At 43.3% G+C, this 25,147-nt stretch overlaps 2 protein-coding genes across 2 annotated transcripts in view; both read left to right on the top strand.

Moving 5' to 3' along the window:
- Positions 1 to 25,147, top strand: part of LOC139302437 (NLR family CARD domain-containing protein 3-like) — a 106,064-nt gene that overhangs the window by 68,266 nt on the left and 12,651 nt on the right. The gene's annotated exons all lie outside the window — the stretch shown is intronic.
- On the top strand, positions 21,604 to 24,723 carry id2b (inhibitor of DNA binding 2b). The gene is made up of 4 exons (XM_070925679.1): positions 21,604 to 22,029; positions 22,828 to 22,891; positions 23,749 to 23,774; positions 24,517 to 24,723. The coding sequence occupies exons 1-4, from the start codon at positions 21,604 to 21,606 to the stop codon at positions 24,721 to 24,723; spliced, it is 723 nt and encodes a 240-aa protein (XP_070781780.1).

Genomic DNA, 25,147 nt, shown 5'->3' with positions numbered 1-25,147 from the left:
GCTTGCATAAAGATACTTTCCACCACTGTTAGCAGATACAATGTTCACCATCTTAGTTTAGCATGTTAGCATGCTAATATTTGCTAATTAGCACAAAACAGTGCAAAGTACAGCTGAGGCTGATGGGAAATGAACCTGCAAATACAGACAGCAGCTCAGCAAAACGCTCCGACGGTTCACTGTGGAACAAATGAAGACTGAAGACGGTCAGAATGAAATCTGTACGTCTCCTAAAACATGCAGCCTTCTCCTTCAGACTAACGGAGTAACACAGCCACATTTGAAAACACTTGACCTACATATTCAGAGACCGTATCTGCAGCTTTGGGAATGTGTGTGTGTGTGTGTGTGTGTGTGTCGGTAGAAACCAGCTTTGATCAGCAGCAGACTGAATTCACACACTGTAAAAAGAGTCCGGTGGATTTAACTCGGTTCAGTCGTCTGTGAGGTGCAGCTCAGCTCATCATCTCACATCATGACTTCATTATCTCCAGATATCACATGCTGTTGTTGTGATGCTCGTATGTATTATTTTTAAGACTTATCTTGTCATAAAACTGGAATCATGTTGTTGAGATATCAGATTGTTTTCCTCCTGATATAAATACAAAAACCAACACTATGCTACCTCGTTTTTGCTAGCTAATGTTACAGTATACAAACAGCTAGCATATGTTATGCTGTTTGTAGCCCTATGGTGTTACGAGGACATGTGAAGCCTAGCATAGCACAAATACTGGAAGCAGGGGGAAACTGCTAGTCAATGTAGCTACATAAAAGCTAGCTTAATCAATGTTACATTTGGTATAGCTAGTTGATATTATGATAGAAAAAAATAGTGCATCTTGCATAATTCTAGCTGTTTGTTGCTAACTGATGTTACATAACAACAAACAGCTAGCACCTTTGATGTTATTTTTGGTATTTATAGCTAGCTGATGTTATGGCAGGTCAAGTCATATCATATCCAACAATATGCTACCTGTTTTTTGCCAGCTGACGTTATGCTTGCTATAAAAAGTGATGACATAATCTGATCCCACTGGAAGATTTATTTTACTCCTTCTAAGAAAATAATACGTAATAACAGAGGGATTTTTTGCAGTGTACATTAACCTGTGTGGTTTCTTCTCATGCAGCTCAGGGTTTCAGTATGATGAGTTTTAGGATCAAAGGTCAGTCAGGGTTTCTCCATAAAATGATATTATGAGTGGCGGCGGTGGCATTGGTTGGTGAAATCACCCTCTGTGATTGACAGGCCAATATGAGCCGGTTGCTGAGATATTCTCGTCTCTGGATCTCCTCGTCCTCTTTAAGGCCTCGATGACAGAAAGCTCATTTCAGCCTCAGCAGAAGACAAAGAGTCAGTGTTTTACTGCAGTGAGATCATAGGTCAGAGAGACGCCATTTAATGTTAAAATGAGCCGTCATCAGACAGCATCAGGTGCCATCACTCACCTCAGTGTGAGTCTCAGTGGGATCGGTACTTTTTGTTTATGTACCTCAGTATGAAGCATGAAGATGATAATTGTCACATCATATAAAAACTTTATTGTTGTCACTCTTCTACCGCCAACACTTGATTGCAGGTAAACATGCTGTTGCTAGTAGCACCTGCTACTTGCTCAGGTAACTGACATTGTTACGTCCACCATTTTGTCAGATCATCTTTTATCTACCCTCTAAATGTCCTCGTTGGGACATTTTCTGTCAGTACTCTTTTTTTTTTTACAGATGTTGATTTATAATTTGTTAATGAAACTGTTATGTATTTTACTTTTACTTGAGGACTCTGTGTATGCTCACTATATCTATGATATTTCTGATTCTGCTGCATTGAATTTGATCCTTTTTGTAAAAACTGTCCATCGTGAGTCCGACATGTTATAGGAGTGTGATGATGAATCTGTGCAGGACTCTTCATCAGTCTGGTTATCTGTGTGTGCTGTGTTTGTATCACTGCTCCGACCAGCTAGCTGAGATGAGTAGAAAACATTGAGAGCTGAGTTTCTTTGAAGGAGGTCGTAACGTGTGTTTTATAATAACATTTGAAGGAGAGCGCCATCTGTTGGTCAGTCTGCAACAAAAGTGTCGATATAAAAACTGCAAAAGTAGTATGTTTACTGTGGATGTTCTACTGTGTGACATCTTTAAATCTTTAAATAGAGAATACATTTCACACACAGAGTTCACACACAGATAAAGTAAATGAAGCTGATTTTAGACTTTGTGTTCACTGGTTTTATGTGTCAGCAGGTTCACTTGTCCAATGAGAGAGAGGGAGTCGCCTCATCAAGGCTGCTGTGGAAGCCAGACAGTCACACACACACACACACACACACACACACACACACACACACACTGTGGAAAAATCAGACAAGGTCAGACAGGGCCAAGCGCCTGCTTCCTGTCCCTCATTTCCCACCTTCCTGTACTGACCTCAGGCTGTGTGAGTGTGTGTGTGTGTGAGTGTGTGTGTGTGTGTGTGAGTGTGTGTGTGTGTGTGTGTGTGTGTGTGTGTGTGAGTGTGTGTGTGTGTGTGTGTGTGTGTGTGAGTGTGTGTGTGTGTGTGTGTGTGTGTGTGTGTGATCCAGTCCTCCCAGTTCACCAGTTCATCAGTGTGAAGCAGAACTGAGGACACACTGATGTGTTTAATATGTTACCAGCAGTCTGAAACATGTCAACAGCTGTTGGATGGACTGTGATGAAATGTGGTTCAGAGCTTCATCAGCCTCCGCTGGACTGTGTTTACTGCTAACTAGCTAATGTTAGCATGCTAACATCCAAAACTAAGATAGTGAACATGGTAAACATTATACCTGCTAAATGTTAGCATGCCAACTGAAGAAGGAACACAACTTCTGTTTTAGTGAGGTCAGCGTGTTCTCAGATATTTTATAAGTTAATAATAATAATAATTCTGCTTGTTTTGGTTTCTTTTCTTATTCAGATTATGTGACAAGAATCTGAACCAGGATTCAGTCAGAACTGGAATCAATAATCAACAATCAGAATGTAACCCTCTAAATGACAGGCCCTTGTTTAATATGTGGTCAGTTGTTTTTTATTTCCTGCTGCTGCTGTGTCGGCGGGGCCTCCAGGGGCCACCATCAGGGGCCAACACTCCCAGAAGACTTTGCTTCCAATCCCAGCGAGTGGCGGAGGGTAAAAGACAACAGTGTTATCTCTTTGCTGACAGTCGTGTGGATGAATAATGCATCATGGGTAAGAGCACCAGGCTGGGGTTGATAATGAGAGGGGCCCCTGGGGGCCACAGGAGTGGTGTGGTGTGACTTGTGTGGACAGTGTGCTGCTGGATGATGTTGCATTGCGTTGCTGTTTGTCTGTATTGAAGTGAATGAGAGGGCTGATGTGGGTCTGGGTCTGAACAGCTCCTCTCAGGTCCCTCTGTGTGGGAGGGGCCACAAACGAACGTAGACCAGAGGAAAAAGCTTCTGGAGCAGATTTGTCTCAACCTGGTGTTGATTTGTTTTCTTCCTTCTTTGTGCAGCAGGAAACATTTAGCAGACTGAGTGTTTAAATTAAAACTGATCACAGTTTGTGAAGCGGATCACTGGATCACTGGATCACTGGATCACTGGAAACCATCCCTGACTACAGCTTCAGCTTTAGGGTGGAGGCGTCATTGTGTCTCTTCCCGGGTGTCACAGTGAGATCAGTCGTGGGCGTCGACGTCATGCAACGCTGCTGCTGCTAATGAAACCTTCATGGTTGGACGAGGAGGAGGATTTAACCTCAACACACACACACTCACACACACATACACTCCAGTTAACTGAAGAGGAAGGAGAAGACGTGGGAGGAAGACTGTTTTCATCCTGCAAAGGCAAACATATATGAAGCCTTAAAAGTCCCCAAAATATTTGATCTCATGCACAAAAGGCTCCGCAGAAAAGATCTGATTGGCTGAGTTGACCTGAACGTGTCTGTATGTGAACTGATATTTTTTACAGCGTGGTGTGTTTGAGGCCTCTCCGGTCTCTGATGGTCTTTAATGGGAGCTGGTCTGGAAACCATTCACACACAGTTACAGTCAGGCCTCGCTGCTTCAGCTTCCTGCTCTCAGATGATTTTGTCTGCTTTAACATGTTGAGACAGAAACATGAAGCTGCTCACTTCATCAACTGTTCTCTCTTTTAAAACTTTTATTTTAACTTGTAAATCCTGTTTCACTGAAGTAGATTTGGTGGTGACATTAGAAGGGACACATCTCTACTGTCCATAGGGGGACATGTGTTGGACTACTTCTTGGTTGGGGGCAGTAACTTCCAGTCATTTTTACACTCGAACTTAAACAAACAACTCAATATATATTGTTTTATAAATAGTTCATAACCTTATAAAAGAGGAAGAGGAGGAGAAGGAGGAGGAGGAGGAGGAGGAAGGACTGATGATGGAGGAGTTTGTGTTCATGGAGTCGCTCAGACAGCAGATGGAGAGCAGAGCTGAACTCCTGCTGAGTGTGTGTGTCAGTGTGTGTGTGTGTGTGTGTCAGTGTGTGTGTGTCAGTGTGTGTGTGTGTGAGTGTGTGTGTGTGTGTGTGTGTGAGTGTGTGTGTGTGTGTGTGTGTGTCAGTGTGTGTGTGTGTGTGTGTGTGTCAGTGTGCCCTGCTGGGAGGCTGCAGGTTGTTTCAGGCTCTTTTATATTTTCAGTTAGTTTCAGTTTAGTTTTTATTAATTATTCATTATTATTTCATTAGTTATTGTCTGCTGTTAGAAACCTGCTACTTTAACGTTTCACCTCATTTTATGTCTTTTTCAGTCTGAATCTCTTTAAAACATGAAAATGAAGCTTCATCACAAAGACGGAGGAAAAGGTCGCCCCCTGGTGTCAACGCTCCAACGACTCCTGAGAAGAAGACAATATCAGAGCTGCTGTGTGTTTTTGGAAAATCAAACTAATACTAAGAAAACGTGGACATTTTGAGAATAAATGTGAAGTAAACAGGATCTGTGAGAACAATCATTTGATTTAATGAGCTAAAACCTGATGGAGGACGGATGTCTGAGTTCCTGGGTTCCTGAGTGTTCAGAAATCTGCAGCTCATTTTAATCAAGTCGACGGCGCCTCGTTAAATTCACCTGCAGAGAGACAGTTACACCTGTTCAACAAGCAGAACATGGCGGCGCTCTCTCTTCATCCACCGGCACACAGAGCTCGTTATGCTAATAAACAAGCGCTAACTTGAGGTAACAATCGAGCCTCATTAGCTGTTTATCTGAAAATGAGTTGAACTCTCGTGGACTCTGAGGACAACCAGCTGAGCAGGAATGAGATCAGGACCTTTTTAAAGTCTAATCCTCCTTGTTTGCAGTATTTGTTTCTCATCTGGACTTCATGAAGGTGAACAGGAAGAATTTAAGAACAAAGTTGGATGTGTTTTCTTTAATTTTCAGCCTGAATCTTTTATCCAGAGTTTTTCCATCGTCTGTGAAGCAGCAGAGGGAGGAGAGGAAAGAATCTGCTGCTCTCACAGCGATCACAGATATCAGACTCATATCAGAGGAAATACTCAACTGATCTGCTGTGTTTTCCATCTCTGCTGCTCTCTGATCAGATGTTTGGCAGCAGATCAAAGACAGCGTTAACACTCGGCTGGATCCTCTCCAGTCTGATAAATCTGTGGATTCTGCTCCGTTTAATTGAGACCAACACCGGGCCTTCTGGGTAATGGGAACACGAGGTTACACAGAAGTCATGGAGGTAAAAATAACGTCATAAATTCGTGTTTTTACCATCAAAAAGCTCCCTGATTTTGATTTTACAGCTTTTCAAGAGACGCTGAAGTTATTAAGTTTGGCTTCAGTTCTAATCACAAACAAGAGGTGAAGAGGTTAAAGGTCACAAGACAGATAATAGATTAAAGATTAAAGTGAATGAATGAATGAATAAAATAACAACAGAAGACAGAGGAGTGAGCACTCCTGTCAAACTTTAACTCCTCTCTACTGCTCATTTTACTGCCCGGCTGTAAAACAGGAAACGGCTTTTCAAAATATGGAAATGAACGCTGCAGAGAATCAAATTATCACCACAAAGGTCGACAGCAGGGAGCCGACAGAGGAGGAGGTCAACACAATGACAGAGAGGATTGTGGGAGCAGTTTAAGGTCTGTGGGGTTTCTCAAGTTCCCTGTACTTCCTCCAGGACAGGGATTTGACACTGTGGGACCCTCCCCCCCTTTAGACAAAATTGAGACCACTGTGCCTCCCCCAACGCCGCCACCCCAAATAGTTGTATATGAATGGATAGACGAGAGTGTGACTGTTCCAGGAATATAAGAGACAAACATATATATTGCTGGTGCAACATGAACATAATTACTCTTAATGGACTCCGTAACTCCGGTTATTATTCTATTTGGGGGATAATCATATTTTGGTACTACCGTTCCCATAATTCTTTGGGGGATCTAAACAGGAAGTATAATGTTGCCATAGATTCAGTCAGTTAGCTGTGTTTTTTAGCCTATATTTGTTTACATGTAGTCATGTAAACCATGATATCAGGTCATGATATCATGCTAACAGACTGAGGCTAAAACTAACAGGTCCCAGGTCATGATATCATGCTAACAGACTGAGGCTAAGACTAACAGGTCCCAGGTCATGATATCATGCTAACAGACTGAGGCTGAGACTAACAGGTCCCAGGTCGTGATATCATGCTAACAGACTGAGGCTAAGACTAACAGGTCCCAGGTCGTGTTACCATGCTAACAGACTGAGGCTAAACCTAACAGGTCCCAGGTCATGATATCATGCTAACAGACTGAGGCTAAAGCTAACAGGTCCCAGGCCATGATATCATGCTAGCAGACTGAGGCTAAAGCTAACAGGTCCCAGGTTGTGATACCATGCTAACAGACCAGGCTAAAGCTAACAGGTCCCAGGTCATGATATCATGCTAACAGACATATTTATTTAACTTTAATTTGGCAGAAATTAAGGCAGCACTGCATCTTCATGACATCTCCTAAAAAGGAAACACAGCTTCAAAAATCTCTTTGGATTGAGTCCAGACTGAGTAAAACCTGCAGGCGAGACCACAAAAATGTGGACTCCAAACATCAGCTCTGTGTTCCTGGTTGTGTTTAGCGACAGCTAATCACGTCTGCTAATGACAGAGCTGAGCAGCTGTGCTGCTTTTTAATCCTCCCTCAGCCTCTTATCCTTCATCTCAGTCTGCTTCCTCTCACGGTTATTTGCATATTTTCAGTCTACCTTAAACTCTCTTATCTGCATGCTGGGATATAAAAACACAGCGAGGTCAGGAGCTCACAGATATTAACATTTTATTTTTAGAGGTCAATTTTATCTGAAGCATCTCTTCCAAACAGCAGGAGGACTTTTGTTTTTAGCTCTGAGGGCCTAAACTACACATGTTACATATGTTCACAGGCATTTGAACAATGATGTGTTCACTTGCTGCATTTGAATAGTGATGCATTCACTTATTTTGAACATCTCACTGTCAGAGTCCTTCTACTTTAGAGATGATTTCCTACATTTCCCATAACGCCTCTCAGCATCTCACCACAGAAAGAGTCTAAACTTGCTGCTTAGGTTGAATATTGTAAAAATAACTTGAAGAGCCATGTCACCATGCTGTCACTCCAAATCCAATCTTTCCGATGTATTCTGGTCTTCTGAGGCTGCTGCTCCTTCATCCCTAAAAGGACCTCTCTCTCTCTGTCATTTACTGATGTTTTTAATATTTTCCAGCTCAGTGTCAGCGGCTCACTTCTTTATGGAACAAACGAATAGGACTGATACTTGATGTTAGATAACAATCATGGTTTCCTCCGTCTTCTGTGGATATAACCTTTACATCCTTCATCTATTCACAGAGCAAGTTTTCCATGTTGTTCTTTTACCTTTACAGTTTACAGTGATGACAGACTGAGCGGAGCCTGTAACATTTGATCAAATTCAATGTTCAGTGGAAAACAACTAAAGAAAATGGAAACTAGATACAAAAATGAATATATAAATGAATTATTGTGACTGCTTGAATCTACTGACAGTAAACCTGCTTTTTGATTTCAACTAATTTGTCGCAACCTGTCAGCACACTTGCGCTGTTGAGACCAGCATCCTTTGTGGGGACAGACTGGCCACTCCAGATGAGCTTTAACATGTTATATTGGGGTCAAGACTAAGATTAGGTTTAGATTCATTTTAATGTCAGTTGTGTAGTTCTGATGGTTGGAGGACTGAAACACTGGCTCGGAAATAACTGTAGTCAATGAAGAGTCTTCACAAGGATAGGAAGACAAGTGTGTGTGCAGCAGATGTCTACCTACAGATCAATGTGTCTGAGGGTCGCATGATCAAAGTCTGCAGAGCTGTTGTGTTGATCGGGAATTAACTGATCAGAGTTATTGATCAGCCTGCAGTCAGAGTGCTGGGATTAGAGAGCTCAGACACATCAGCCTGCTGCAGACCACAGGAGGATGAAACACTGGAGACTGTGGACACACTGGAGACAGTAGAAACACTGGAGACAGAAGAAACAATGGAGACAGTGGAAACACTGGCGACAATGGAAACACTGGAGACTGTGGACACACTGGAGACATTAGAAACAATAGAGACATTAGAAACACTGGAGACAGTGGAAACACTGGAGAAATTAGAAACACTGGAGACATTAGAAACAATGGAGACATTAGAAACACTGGAGACATTAGAAACAATGGAGACATTAGAAACACTGGAGACAGTGGAAACACTGGAGACATTAGAAACAATGGAGACATTAGAAACACTGGAGACATTAGAAACAATGGAGACACTAGAAACACTGGAGACAGTGGAAACACTGGAGACATTAGAAACAATGGAGACATTAGAAACACTGGAGACAGTGGAAACACTGGAGAAATTAGAAACACTGGAGACATTAGAAACACTGGAGACATTAGAAACAATGGAGACATTAGAAACACTGGAGACATTAGAAACAATGGAGACACTAGAAACACTGGAGACAGTGGAAACACTGGAGGCATTAGAAACAATGGAGACATTAGAAACAATGGAGACATTAGAAACACTGGAGACATTAGAAACAATGGAGACAATAATTTCAGTTTATCTGTTTAAACATGTCAAATGAAAGGCTCATATTGACTCATTCAGGACTCAAAGCACAAAGTTCAGGACTTGTTGGTCTCAGTTCTGGACTTCATAGACAAGACTTGACACCAACACTGACATATCATCATCTTTTAAGTTGATATGTTGGATTTTCATTGTTCAGTGGCTTCTTACAGCTTTGTCTGTGAGAGTGAACCAGAGCACATAAACCAGGACCCGAGAGTGAACCAGGACAGATAGACCAGGAGCCGAGAGTGAACCAGGACAGACAGACCAGGAGCTGAGAGTGAACCAGGACAGATAGACCAGGAGCTGATAGTGAACCAGAGCACATAAACCAGGAGCCGAGAGTGAACCAGGACAGATAGACCAGGAGCCGAGAGTGAACCAGGACAGGTAGACCAGGAGCTGAGAGTGAACCAGAGCACATAAACCAGGAGCCGAGAGTGAACCAGGACAGATAGACCAGGAGCCGAGAGTGAACCAGAGCACATAAACCAGGAGCCGAGAGTGAACCAGGACACATAGACCAGGAGCCGAGAGTGAACCAGGACAGATAGACCAGGAGCTGAGAGTGAACCAGAGCACATAAACCAGGAGCCGAGAGTGAACCAGGACAGACAGACCAGGAGCTGAGAGTGAACCAGGACAGATAGACCAGGAGCCGAGAGTGAACCAGAGCACATAAACCAGGAGCCGAGAGTGAACCAGGACAGATAGACCAGGAGCTGAGAGTGAACCAGAGCACATAAACCAGGAGCCGAGAGTGAACCAGGACAGATAGACCAGGAGCTGAGAGTGAACCAGGACAGATACACCAGGAGCCGAGAGTGAACCAGAGCACATAAACCAGGAGCCGAGAGTGAACCAGGACAGATAGGCCAGGAGCTGAGAGTCACTATGAAGACTCAGCTGATGATTCAGAGACACCAACACACTGTCAGCTCATTCTTTGTAATTATAAAAATATCTTTTATATTAATATTTGGATTTTGACCTTCACTCACTTGTGTTTTCACGTTGTTGAACTTGAAAACATTTACATTTAAGACATTTTATAATATTCCACCTGTCTCACCTGAAGACGTCTTCCTCCTCCAGAATCTGTCAGCAGTACCTGCTGTGTTGTAAAGGTCAGAGGTCATGGCCGGCGTCCTCTCGTCAGACTCAGTATCAGGTTTCTGCTGCCTGGAGAGCACACTGTGGGGGTGAAACCAGATCCATCAGCCGCGCCTCAGCGCTGCTTTGAAGTGACACTGCTGGGTGTAAATGTCACCTCTGGCCAGAGGTGAGGGGGGGTGCCTTAATAATTCAACAGGAAAGACCACAACCATCACCCACACTTCCTCTGAGGGGGGCGGGGGGGTCAATTACATGTTACTCAGCAGAAAGAGGGGGGAGGGGATCAGATCTGCAGCTTCCAACAGGACTGTTAGAAAGACTCTACGGTCTATAGACTTTAACAACCTTAAATAGCAACATGAAATAATATCAATAAATAATAAATCAACAAATAAATAACCTGCTGCCATGGACGGTCTCTCTGTGGTCCTTCAGTTTATCAAACAGCAGTTTCACTTATTAATCACAGGGTTGTTGGTTCGATCCTCCTGGTGTCCACATGTTGACGTGTCCTTGAGCAACACACTGACATACAAGGTGTGTGTGTGTGTGTGAGCGTGTGGATAACCATTGTTCAACTGTGTTCACACACACTCCTGGATGTTACCTGGTCTGTGGCTCCACCTGGTGGAGGCTGATCTACACTACAACATGACTGTTGCAGATGACCCCCCACCTGGAGTCTGGTTCTGCTGGAGGTTTCTGCCTCTTAAAGGAAGTGTCTCCACAGTGCTTCTCCTGGTGGGACCTGTTGGGTCTCTGGACTGACATTAGAAAGAGCCTGTTCTATTTGTAAAGTGTCACATGACTTTTGCTGTGATTTGGCGCTTTATAAATAAAACTGACTGTTGATGTGAGAAACTGCTTCAGCCACTAGATGGCGTCAGTACACCTGGACTGACTCCCATCATCCATCCGCAGTGGTGGAAGAAGTACTCACAGTGTACAAATGTACTTCTGAGTGTACAGAATATTTACAGAAGTTTACCTTTGTATGTTTTTCATTATAAATTGAAGGTAACTGTTGCGTGTTTGCTACCTGTGACCTGAGACACGCTCACAGCGTCCCAGTCATCAGAGGAACAGATGGTGCTGACGGTCTGACAGAACGGAGTTCAACAAACTAAAAGAAAGCAACATTTTTCTGGTTTATGTCTTTGCCACCACCAGAATATAATGTTGTCATTCAGACATTGAATCACCACTTACAGACGCTGTGGCAGACGTTGTTAGCAGCTTAGAGACTTATAACAGCCTGCAAACATCTCATCCGCACTGGAAGATATTTGTCTTCATACAAAGCTGAAAGATGGTCTCCAACCAGCAGAAGCAGCAAAACAACACCAGACCTAATTTAATCGTTGAAGTTTAGTCTGTTAAATCAAATCAAATTTCCTGGAGTATAAAACTAAAACTAACATTTCAGCGGCAAGACTAAAACCTCTACAGTATGTGGGTGCATGAAAACCTGAGTTTTCAGGTGATGCAGGTGACATCTGTCCAGCTGTGTGTGACAGCAGCTCTGAGCTGTTCGGTTGGTGTTGGCCGTTCATTCAGACGCCATCAGCTGCAGCTCCGGATCAAAGAGAGGCCAGTTTATCTCCACTACAGAGACACAACGCTGCATTTAGTATTCACACAATCTGTGCTCGCCGGCTGGTCAGGGGCTGCAGGACGGGGGAGGCAGGGTGAGCGGGGAGGAGGGGCTGAGGGAAGGGAGGCAGGAGATTAGTGAACAAAAGGCTGCAGGAGGATGATGGCAGCGTTTTGTTCAACAACAGAAAGTTAAAAGACTTCATGTCCTGCTGCTGAACAGTTACAGTTCAGACCTTTTGACTTAAGACTCAATGCCACCTTACTACCTTTTTTCCGGAGCTTTCAATTAGCTTTGATTAGCTTTTGTTTATTCATTTGAGTTAAGATTATTCTATCAAATTACGACCGACTTCACGGTCAAGATTTGAGATGTTCTTCCTATCAGCTTCAGACTGTAGATTAAAACCAACACAAACAACCAATAACAATGATAAGGTCAGAGGTCACAGCACCCACATGACAGGCTGCGTTTACGCTCGTAAGAGTTTCCAGAACCCTGGATTCACAATCATTTAGATTTCAGCCCCTGTTTGATGAAATTAAAGAAAAACAAAACCTTTTGTCTTCGGGGAGTGGAGGCGAGCACAAACAGACGTACAATTTTTATATTTTTAATTTGTTATTTTTGAGTCTTTAAAGAAGATTACAACAATATAATAATAACACAACTCAGCAAATCGTTTTATTAAGGCCAATTCAGACCAAAGACTTGCTGCCAGTCTTACAATATGAATGAGGATAGTGAGTTACGTGCTACAGTTGCATTTGTAGTATTGATGAAACGATGAAAACATAGGAAAACATAGAAAAGGAGAGGGTGGAGATGACCAGCTGACTTCACTACAAGCTGACTGGCTGCTGAAACAGGTGACGTGCCTTATATTCTAAAACCAGCCACTGGCGCCTTGACAAGCTGAGTCGCAGGCGATGCCATCAGCCAGCTTGAGTCGACCTTTAGGCTGCAATAATTAAAAAAAATGAATAAATAAGATCATCTAACAAATAACATGTACGTCAGACATATGTGGTGAACTGCTGCTTTAAGAATCATTCGTTTTAAGAAAGATAGAGAACTACTGAGTCTCTTCTTCTTCTCTTTACTCATCAGCGGCAGGTGGAGCAGGTGTGTGTGTGTTAACAGGAGGTGATGAAGAAGAGGATGTGAGGAAGAGCTCTGGTTACCACGGTGACCTTGTTGGTGTTTTGGCTGCAGGAGGAGGACAGATGTTGAGACTCTGGTCCTGAGGGTGAAACAGAGACAGTCTGGAAACAGCAGCTGCAGCTCTGTTTTAAATTCAGAGCAAGCATTGACCAGCGTTACACACAATCTGTGACACAATGTTAGAAAATACAGAAAATATGTCTTAATGTATTTAAATATGTTTGTCTTTGAGTAATTCACAGACAGCTGTGTGATCACCGCAGTGACAGACAGCGTTTCAAATCCTCAAACTTCTTGATTTCACACCTTGAAAATGAGGACATTTTGAATTGTGAGGACATCGTGAGAAATAAATGACATTTTTGAAAAGTGAGGATGTTTTAAAAAATGAGGACATATTTCAAAGCCCCAGCTCTGATCACTTTAAAGGAAAACACCTTAGATAGTTTCAGTCCTCAGTTATGATCTAACAGCCCACTGAAGGAGGTTTTATAGGTTTCAAAGTGCAGGTTGATGTGAGCGTATAGACGATATCTTAAAAACCTACACATGAAACGGATCTTTAGCTTTATGTTGTCAGTTAGTGCTTTGATGTGGTTTAGAGAGCCACATACAAAATGATAAACATTTAGATTTACATGCAGTTAAGGCTAGTTTTACTTTGAAAAGAGCTATATTTGTTTAACAGGCAGGATTATAGAATGAGTTAACAGTCAGTTTTAGGTCTTTCTGATGGAATTACAAATAGAATTTGTGAGAGAAGTAATGATATGTTCTCAGAGAAAATATAATATCCATTAAAAGGACCAGAGGGTACATTTCTATGAGATACGGTTATCTTATTTCAATCACTTTAATCAGACCAGGAACCGAAATTTTCAGTTTACTTTTACTTAACAGTCTCCAGCCATGCTAGCAGCTCTATGTAACTGAGCTTTGAGCTAAATGCTAACATCCCTATGCTAACATACTGATCTTTAGCAGGCATAATGTTTGCCATGTTCACCATCTTAGTTTAGCATGTTAGCATGCTAACATCTGCTAATTAGCAGTAAACACAGAGTCCAGCTGAGGCTGATGAACATCATCAGTTCTGCAGGTATTTGGTCATAAACCAAAGTGTTGGACACATGAACATGTTGACCTGACGAGGGCGCTGATGAAGAGTCAGAGGATCACCAGAGTTATTACAGTTCATCCTGAGGGGACCATGAAAGAACATCAGTGTTGTTCTGTGTGTCCTCAGTGGAGGACAGACTGACACTGAGTCATGAAACTAGCATAAAGATATTGTTCCTAAAAGAAATTTCAAAATAAAGTGTCACTGTCATTTGTACTGTGGTGGAGTTTCTGCCTCAGGATTCGTCAGAGTATCGATACAGTATACAGTATCAGAGTGTATACTATTAACATGTATATTCAGTTTATAAACATGTAATAACTGTTAATAACTCCTCCTGTGGACATCCAGAAGTGTTAAGATAATGATAAAGTGAAACCGCTGTAGTAATAAATAATAACTGACAAATACTGAACATTAATAAACACTTAAAATGTGATTATAACTACATTATAGTGTGTTATAAACTATTTATTACCTGTTTATGTACTGACTATAATTGGGGGGTTAAAGTGAAGCGTTACCTGTGTTTTCAATGCTGCTGTGTGAGGAGGATGAAGGTGATGAAGATGATGAAGAGGGGGCTGCTGGCTCTGCAGCTCCACACCAGATGCTGAACATGACATTTCCTGGCTGGTGAAGCCCAGTGGGGTGGGGGCGTGGGGGGGGGGGGGCTGCCTTTCATCCCCCGACCTCACCCTCTGTCCTCCCCTCTTGCTGCTAACCAGCCAACCGACTCTAGAGGCCGGTCCTGCCGCTGCTCCACCAGCTGAGGCAGAGCGATGCCCCCGGGCCCCCCGAAGGCCCCTGAGGGCCCCTGCAGCACCGCAGCCGTACAGCTGCACCAGCTGCCCCTGAACACATCACACAGCATACACACTCCTCCTCCTCAGGACTATTTGATGAGCAGCCACACACCAACAGCAGGTTAACACACATACACAACAGGACAATAAAGAGCCAGTTCAAGGTCGGTGTCCACTTCGTAAAGGCATCAGTAACCAGGCCTGGACTGTCCACCGGCAGCACCGGGGGAAGTCTCGTGTCTGTCCAGATGTGTCAGGCCAGAGTTAAAACAGCCAAATGGTACAAACAAGACCTCTGCACAGCGTAATATCACAGCTAACCCTCCTGAGTTGGTTCTGGTTTTGATGGATAGTTGTTAATGATGCTCTGCAGGAAAGCAGGAATAGAAATAGAAAATAAAGAGCTGCTGACTCTCTTCTGTCAATGGGAGGTGATCCAGTTACTCTACCAGAGCTTCAGTCCAGTCAAAGCTCTTATAGATATGAAGATTTATTCCTGTAACTTGTGACACTGACTAACTCCTGAAACTGAAGGCTGTTTTTAACTATTTTGGATCACATGACACACACCGACAATATTTTATTACTTTACATTTGAAAACAATCCAACCCGAGCCCGATCCCACCGTGGGGTCCTGAACTCTAACGCTGAGGAGATGTCAGGACAGGTGTTGGACAGGTGCCTCTGATGGGGTCATAATATCTTCCTGTTTTTTACTGTTGAACAGGTGAATATGATGACTTTGCAGTTTGTTGAACGCTGTGAAGAATGGATCTGATTTGACTGTGGTTTTAATCTGCTGTGTGTCCGGAGGGGAAGCAGCTGTGACATTTGTTCATCTGTATAAAAACCGGGATGATCCGCCCTCGACTTTGCATCTTATCGCTGTGAGTGATCAGCGTCAGCCTGCAGCTCGGCGGGGCGCGGCGTCGCTCTGATCCGCCAACACGCAGCTGGAACATGCAAAACACGGCCTGCAGCCGCCGCTGGCGAACATATTCAAATACATGAAGCCACAGAGGGGTTTTACTGTTAGCGCTCACACAGACATTTTCTTAACAGAGGACACTGTCTGCGTCCTGCAGCACAACAGGCTTCTGTTGTTTGTCTGACAAATGTTCAGACTGTGAGTTCCTGCTGCTCTAACTGCGCACAGGCTGACTGCAGGTTCATTCAATGTGACTGTGTTCATTTTGTGCACTTCAAATACACAAATTACAACTTTTGGGCTGCCAGGTTGTTAAAATCAGCATGACACTCACTTTTCGTTGGGGAGACCCTCCAATGAACGACCATCCGACCAGAGCACATATATGTATATATATATGTATATATATATATATATATACATATATATATACACACTGAGACCTGTTAGACCATCTAAGATGAAACAAGGAGCCCAAACAGATTTAACATTTGTATTATCATCAGTGTGCCGAGAATTTCATTTGTCTCAGTTCATTATTCGTTTGTCCTTCATTCTCCATCAGCAGTTTAAGCTTTTTCCCTCCATCCTCGTCTCTTAATTAATGTCAATTATGTCTCGTACACAGCGGCTGTCCTCTGATTATCTGTAACTGACAAACATGGACTCACGTCAGGGTTCATCTTTGTGTTTCAAATACTTTTATTTTCTGTGTTCAGATGGATCAACCTATTTCCTGTGTGTTAAGCAGGAAGCTGTTTTTTTTTTCAAGAAATTTGGGGGTTTGGCAAGGGGGGTTAAATCAGTTCAAAATGCACATTTTTAAGGTGGATTCTGGTATTTTTAGGAGGACTCGTGACCTCCATTTCTCTAAAATACTGGCTATGGACCAAGTCAGGACGTGGTTAGCCTAGCTTAGCATAAAAGAGAAGTTGTTTGAGCATGTGACTCCCCGCAAAATCATAAACTTTCTTTACATTTCTGTTTTTGAACAGATTAAACAAACAAGATACAAGATAGCAGTTTCCCCCTGTTTCCAGTGTTTGTGCTAAGCTAGGCTCTAAACTCTCATCTTTTGCTGTTACAGAGATGACTTGAATAGCTCAGATAAAAACAGACAAAGCTGTAATTTCACAGTCAAACCTGAAGGTACCACATTAACGTGTCTAGACACTCGCTCAGTTCACCTGCTTATTACTGATTTAACTGCAGCTGTGTGACTTTCTGTCTGAGCACATAAACTGCACAACCACACGACTGTAATCTGACTTTGACATAAACCTTCACTGACTAAACTGAAAGGAAGGAGATCATTTCCAGACACATTTTTATTTTATTCAAATATATTATTATTAACGTGTGCTCTGCTTTTGGTTGTGTTTGTAATGAAAGAGATTTTTGAGGCCTAAATAACATCATTATAGTCATCATCACTACTGTGATATTTACTGCGATATATCCAACTAGTATTTGACTCGAGTATTGTCGAGTCGAGCTGAAGAAGAACCAGCTTTAAGGTCTGAGGCTGAAACATGTAATGAAGAGTAGATGGAAGATACTGCTCTGTACGGCAGGAAATCAAAGAAAAAACCGTTCTGTTCTGTATCTGTTATTTCATTTCATTTCCAAGAAGCTCAACTTTGAAGTGAAATGGATGAAACGTCCTCGAGCTGCTTAGATTTCCACCACAAACTGACTCTGCCGATGAGGACCATGTGAAAAGACTGACAGCTCCAGAACAGCTACTAAATAGACCTTGATGTGGGTTTGTTTTGTCAACGCATCATTCATTTTCATTTATTAATCAGATACAGAAGCTTCGACCACTTTCATTAGACCACACCAAAAATATACATGATCATAAACACACAGTGTCTCATGAAGTTGTTGTTTTGTCACTTGTTGTTGTCGTGACATGGGGGCTCGAAACCCCACACATGAAGAAAACAGACAAACTGGTCTGGGTTTCTATCGAAGCTTCTTCTAGCAGAGAAACTCGCTCAGCCGGCTGCTGAAGGCACCACCACCGCCGGGGTTCAGGGTTCAGGTCCCTCTGAGACCTCCAGACTCCACATGAAGAGACTGAAGCTGCTGCAGAAAACCAGCAGCTTTCTGCAGAACGAGCTGAAACCCAACGCACTGAGCAAGAAAAGAAAAACCTAAACACTTTTATTAGATCAGCACATATGATGTCAGCATTTACCTGCAAAACTGAAAAGGATTCATTTCAGTTTCTCCTCAAATATCAGATTCTCAGAAGTGAAACATCAAGTACAAAAACCTGATCAATAAGTAACAATAGATGAATATGAAAGGTACAACATTTAAAATTACTTTAAATTTGACAAAATAATAACAACTCAAAGTTAATTTGCTATCTTTTGACCACATCACATGGTCTTCTTCAGTAGATGAACTTCACACACTCTAAAGCTCAAAACCTGTTCCTGATAGGTTGGTAAACTGTTGGTAAACAGCCAGAACTTGTTTAAAGATGGTTCCCTTTGAGAGACTCCTCAGACCCAGACACCAGAGGGAAATCCTCCTCCTGTAGCTGCTGACACCCAGACAGAGTCTGAGTATGAGGAGAACCAGCACAGGAACTCTTCCGGGCCTGAAACCATCAGCCTCACTCTGCATTCAGTGATGCACCTGCTCCTTCACCTCGGCCAGGACGAAGGTCTTCCCGTCAATATTTAGCCCTGTCTTCATCTCTGGTGTCTCTGTCCAGTTTCTATCTGTCTGTCTGTCTGTCTCTCTGTCTGTCTGCCTGTCTGTGTGCTTTACAGAAAACAGAAGCAGCAGAGACATTAGCTGTTAGCTACCGTTAGCTCAGTCAAAACTACTGATGCTAAAGTCAACTGTAACTGCATCCCTACAAGTTAATCAGTTTTCTCATTTATTCACTTTATTAAAGTGGTTTCTGTTTCAAACCTCCTTCTTTATGAAATGAATGGAAGTTAATGTTAGACTGATGTAGCTTAGTTTCATCCCTGTTATCTTAGCTTCTTAGCTTATTACTTTTATGTTAGCTGCTAACTGCTAATATATAGTGCTATCGGCTTAGTGCCCTGTAATCTTATTGTTGGTATATTAGCCCTGCTAAAGTTAAATTAGCGACGTGGCTGCACTAATGTTAGCGTAGCATTGTCCCCCGTTAATAAAGGTCCACCTGTAGCTTTTCACGTTTAAGTATTAGAATAAAGAACTGGTTCAGAGTGATACTGATGTTAGAAACCCCCTCAAATGTCTGTGGGTCGCCCATGTAGCTGTGAGTGGAGACAGTTCTGTTATCAGAGTGATAAGACGAGGACATCCAAACTCAGCAGACAGGATGTGGACTGGCTGGGAGGAGACCAGCTTCCCTCTGAAAACAACAGGCCCTAAATGAAAGAGACCCTGTTTAAAACAGGGTTCAGGATTTGGTTGGTCTGGTCTGAACAGGACAGTTTACTGTTCATACTCCAGCTGAGAGTTTAGTTTGGAGGTTGAAGAAGGTGATGAAGGTTATCTAACCCACCGTGCAGCCATGGCAACCACAGAGACCTCACAGAGGAAACACGATGCAGGATGATTTTACTTCCCTGAATTAAAACGTTCTTACAGCAGCAACAGCCAAGTTTAATGATTAATTATCGGCACTAAAGTCACTGTATTAATTAGGTCATATTACATCGTGGCAGCCTGCAGTGTATGGTACCGGTCTGATTTTAACTGTCTCATTGTTATTTGGAATCTTGATTTGCTCACATGAAGCACCATGTTACTTTATTAAGTTTATTATTTTCATTTTAGTTTCAAACCGGACGGAGCGGCACATCAGAGCCGTTGAGGTGACTGTCAGAGTGGCGTCTGATTGGACGGTGAGAGGTTGATTCATTACAGCTTGAGGGCTCTTCAAAAGGACGTGAAACACACACTCGTGGAGTATCTGTTGTGAATGATCAGAGTCCAGCTGTTAGTGGCCTCCTGGTCAGTGCTGTCGTTGTTTCAACAGATCCAGGGTCAGGAGGTCTGATCTTCTACTTGTCTTTCATATGAAAATCAGCAATTAAATTCAGTTCTTGAGACGAGCTGATTTACATCGAGAACAAGTGATGCTGACAGCAGGAGGAGGATGACCTCTGACCTCCGCTGGGTGATGAAGAGTTTAAACAAACACTGATGGAAAAACAAATGTGAGACAAAATACATGAATTATCCCTCCTGTCATGAAAACAGGAGGTTATATCATGACTCTTGAATTTAAATCTAAACTTTATGATGTTAATCCAGACGACAAGTGAGCATGTAAGGCTAAATGTAACTCCTCCAGCTGCTTCACAGTAAAAGCCCTTCAGTTGTCGGGAATCTTAAAGGGGACCTATTATTCTCATTTTAGCTCTATATTTTCATTTTGTGATTCTGCCAGAGTAGCTTTCCAACGTTGTGACATTATATATATGACAGAAAATAAGGAAAAGCATAATAGGTCCTCTTCAAGAAAACAAGGCATGATGCATTTACTGTGAAGCAGCTGCTAGAGACAGTTAGCCTTGGATGCTAACTAGCTTTTGATAAAAGTTGGTCATCATCTGTATTTGACACATTTTGTCATCACATGAGATCAGGATAATATTTAATACGTATGTATGTGTTTCTGAAATATGTAGAATATTGTTATTTATGTTAGTTGTTGTTAAATGAAAATAGGTTGTTTGGATTTGAGTAAATATAGTCGTCATTTTCAGAGGTAGGTAACATGACAGCTCATATTACCTGGTGTTATCCCACCATCATCATTCAGCCACAGGGACACGACGACCTGAGTGTTTTTACATTTAAAAGTAGATTGTAACCCCTGAAGTGATTTTTCTGGCTGATTCACACAATGAGTCTGACGCAGACGCTGTCTCTCCGCTTCATTGCGTTGTGAAGTTTTGCACTTGTTTATCTCTGACGTGGTCTAGAGAGACTCAGAGGAAGGACGAGGTCCATGTACTAGATGTTCTGGAGCTTTCAATCGCCCTTAAAAGGCTCAGAAAGAATTCACATGACAACTAAACTCCATCTGTTGATGAAGATCATGTGATATGATTGAAAGCTGCTGTTCCTGACTATGTCCATTTTCTGCTACTTTATACTTCTCCTGCACTAAATCTCAGATGCAAATATTGTTCTTTTTACTGAACTACATTTCTCTGAATGATACAAAATATGACCAACTGCTAAACGATGATGTTGCTGTTTCATGAAGTAAAAGATCTGAGTTCACTGAATGCAAGAATAGATTTATAATAATGAGTTATTATTATTATTATTAATAATAAGACTTAATTACACCCATAATGATGAGAGACATATGTGTCGTGATTGTAGGTGTTCATGTTATTGTGTCCACCCCTCACACCTTCAGGTACACACTATCTATATTTCATGATCTGGTGTTTAATATTGTTTCCAGATTCATCATGTAAACTGTTAGAGAACGTACAGGTGACAGGAACCAATCAGCTGGCTTGAGAAGATGACTGACTCCGGTGAGAGCCAATGAGCGTCCAGCTCAGACTGCAGCGGCTCCATAAGAAGCTCAGTGTGTCTCACTTTCAGTCAGCTCGGACCGTCTCTGTGAGTCCAGTGGTCTGCTGATGATACTCTCCTCCGGTGGTCCCTCTGCTTCTGTCCCGGGGTCCCAGAAGCTGTTCCGTAGTCGTAGGTTTGGAGGTTTTTCTCATGTGAAGCTCCGGCTCACCGTCCAACAGGAGATATGAGAGCCGGGAGCCCGGTGCTGTCTGCGGGCAGGAGGAGGAGGAGCAGCGGCACTCTGTGTCCGAGCCTCCGGAGCCTCCGCTGCCCTCTGCGGGGCTTCTCCCGGAACAAGAGCCCGACGGCGGCGGCGGAGGACGACCCGCAAGTCCCGGAGCTCCTGCTGCAGGACATGAACCTGTGTTACCGGCTGCTGCGGCAGCTGGTGCCCGGTCTGCCACCCGGACGGGCCGCCAGCAGGGTAGAGATCCTGCAGCATGTCATCGACTACATCCTGGACCTGCAGACCGAGCTGGACGCCCCCTGCCCAGCCGGTGACCGAGGAGAGCCGCAGCGGGGAGAACCTCTCCACCGTGACCGGCCACAGCAGCGCCAACAGCGGCCGCAGAGCGGCCAGAGCTCCGGTGCCAACACCCACACCTGCCAGGTAGGAGACAGGGTGGAGATGATGAACCGGTCATTGATCAGTGTTGATCAGCTGACGTCTGTTCATGTCCAGCATTTATTTTCTAAATATTCAGTTCCTGAAGGCCAAGCCTGCAGAAGTGCAGTTTACTGCCAGTGAGCTGGATCGTCCCGTGCCTTTTAAAAACCAGATCCTCAACACAGGAACTCATTTCAAGCAGTCGCTGAAGAGATTTACTCATCGATGTCAGAGGAGAGAGACCTGCAGGAGACCTTGAACCAGCTCCCAGTGACAGCAGGGGCAGGACTGAGAATGTGGACTGGAGAAAACCCTAACCCTTCAGCTTTAGGCTCCATGCTGCATCTCCTGCAGCCTGTATTTTATTTCCACTGACCAGAAACAAAATGATTATTGATTATTATTCAGCACAGTGCAGATCATCTGTAGACATTAATAAACATTAAATTATTATATTTCCAGGGGATCGTCTGCCAGCCTTGTTCTCTTGTTTTGTTATTAACCCTTTAAAGTCCACTATGAGCTGCTGCTGCAGAGAAGAACTGGACTCTGCTGTTCCGAGAGACGGATCATCGAGGTTTCCTGTCTTGCCCTTTCAGTGCTCAGTCATCAAAGATAAATCTGTTCGCATGTGAAAGCAGAAAAAGGGGTGATTTTCTCCATCAAGACCACACCAGACCAGGTCTAGACTCAGTCAGTCAGAACCAAATGTACTGGTGGAAATATTGATTACTTATAAAACTGCATCCTCACAGGAGGATCTGACCTTTGACCTTACTGCTCTTCTTTGTGTCTCTGCAGTCCAGCGAGTTCCCCAAAACAGAGTCTGAGGTCGGGGAGAGCCGGACTCTGCTGCACGGATGTGGTGAGCGCGCGCACACACACACACACACACACACACACACACACACACACACAGTTTCTCCTCCATCTTTAAATTCAGGCAGTGGTCAACAGTGATTGGCTGAGCCCACAAAGGTCAGAGCAGAGTCATCGCACCAACCTCTGTGAGCCTGCATTCTTTCTAATGGCCAGCAGGGGCGATTGTATAGAAGTCTATGAGAAAATGACCCGACTGCTCACTTGATTTATGACCTCAGTGAACATTTTCCTGATGAGTTCTTGGTCTCAGTCTCTAGTTTCAAGTCTTCTTCAACACAGCATGATGTTCATTAAGTAAATTATGGTCCCATTTAGAGTGAAAGAGACGATAAAACAGGGTCTGCTTTAGGGCGGGGCTGCCTTGTGATTGGCTACCACGGCGACCTGTCAATCAGGATAGAGGCGTTCGGTTGTACTAAAAGACACTCGAGGAGTCGGCTGTTCAGGTTTTGCTGTAAGTACATTCACAAGCTAACTGTTAGCAGCTACTTCTCACGGCGCAGCCAGGAACCAGGTGCAGCCAGGTCGCAGGTGTAGGTAGGCCTGCAGAGTGTCCTCGGGCTCTCAGATCCCCAGCTCCACCCTCTCCTCCAAATATGGTCACTTCAAGATGGCGACGGCCACAATGCCAAACTCAAGGCTTCAGAACGGTAGTCCACAAACCAACGGGGGATGTCACGGTGGCCACGTCCACTTCTGTTACACAGTCTGTGGTAGGAACACAGCACATACACAATAATGTTGTCCTCTGACACAGGTGTGAAGAGTCCAACAGGTCGTCCAAATCACGCCACAAAATACGTCATTAAAAATAAAATGATTTTCCTTGTTGTGTTTCAGGCGTCTCCTCTTCTTCTCTCACTTTTGTCCGTCTGTCTGTCGCCTGCTTCTCACGCTGACCTCCAAACACAGCTGAGTGCATGTAACTTCTTGTTGATGATTGGCTCGTTTGTCTGCCCATCACTTCCTTTTCTGCCCTGTCATTAAGAAACTCATAATCAGATAACTAATGTATCGACCAGAAGAGCAAAATCAATGACGACAAACAGTCAAACAAAAGAGCTTCATGTTTTCTTCTTCAGTGGTCTTCCTCTGTGCTGCTGTAGTTTAGTCCACAGCGCCCCCTGCAGTGTCTGAGAGCTGGATACTGCCTTCAAAGATGGCCGCCCATTCATTCCAGTGAAAGTTGCTCACTAGGAGAGAAAAAGCCTCCTGTTCGTGTAATGTTTTTGGGCCCATGGAGCATGCTCAGTAGAGTCTTCCTGTGTCTGTGCCGGCTGACTTCCTGTTGATAACTCTGAAAGCTTGTCCATTTTTTGAGGACGAGGAAATGTAGCATTTTGGAAAGTAAAGTTAAGAAGACACATTTCTTTGGGTTAATTTTGTTTTGTTATAATTCTCCCTCCTCTGTCCACTTTATTCATCCACGTGTCTCAACCTCTGGTCCCGGGAACCTTCATGGGAAGTTGTCCCGTCACATTAAAAGCCTGGGGATGGTCCGAAGCTGCTGCTCTGACAGGAAAGAGTCTGCTGGTTCCAGAACTGTCCTGTTTGATTTCAGATGGAAACTCATTTAGTCTCATCACTAAATATAATTTTCTCTTGCAGGTGTTGAAACAAGAGGATGATCAAACACCAACGGAGTTCATCTGCAGGAAACCTTTCTTTTTATTCACCACCCAGGAGGACTTGGAGAGTTTCCTGGAGGTCGTTCAGTCTACTGGAGGGCCGACTTCTTTCACTCAGGTTGAGTTTCTCTGGGAGACGATCAGCATCAACACAGACTGCTTCAGTTTAACCAGCGACAAGCCTTAATGAGTGAAGTCGAACCAGCAGAGAGAAGAAACACCAGACTCCTTTCACATTTCTATCCAATCTACAAGATTTTATTTAGTCCTGATGAGACTGAAACCAGCATGTTGGGATGACTTTATTTTTCATCAGGACCTTGACTCAGCATTTCTTCATGTCTTCTCTGATCTGAATGACTGGAGATCTTCACTGACACATGGTCTCATGTAATGTTTTAAATTTACTGAAGACACTTTGGTTGTTTAAACCTGGCAGCTAAAATCTACGTTTTTGACACAAAGTCCTGGTTTGGATGAAGTCTGGATTAAATCAGTTTAAACTCAGACTTCAGATGTAAACAGGATCTGTCTTCAGAGCTCCTTTTAACTTCCTGTCCTGCACTTCCTGGTTAATCAAAATAATACAAAATCAGATGTCAACTAACATA

Source organism: Enoplosus armatus, chromosome 19 (assembly GCF_043641665.1).
Source record: "Enoplosus armatus isolate fEnoArm2 chromosome 19, fEnoArm2.hap1, whole genome shotgun sequence".
NCBI lineage: Eukaryota > Metazoa > Chordata > Actinopteri > Centrarchiformes > Enoplosidae > Enoplosus > Enoplosus armatus.
Note: the sequence above shows the minus strand (reverse complement) of the source record. Positions and strands in the feature narration are given on the sequence as shown.

What these genes read in the sequence shown, in the direction of transcription:
- id2b (XM_070925679.1), top strand. Translation starts at nt 21,604, where the DNA reads ATGAGAGCCGGGAGCCCGGTGCTGTCTGCGGGCAGGAGGAGGAGGAGC. An exon ending in GACTCTGCTGCACGGATGTG is followed by an intron (nt 22,892 to 23,748) that starts GTGAGCGCGCGC and finishes GTTGTGTTTCAG; the next exon opens with GCGTCTCCTCTTCTTCTCTC. An exon ending in CCTCTTCTTCTCTCACTTTT is followed by an intron (nt 23,775 to 24,516) that starts GTCCGTCTGTCT and finishes TTTCTCTTGCAG; the next exon opens with GTGTTGAAACAAGAGGATGA.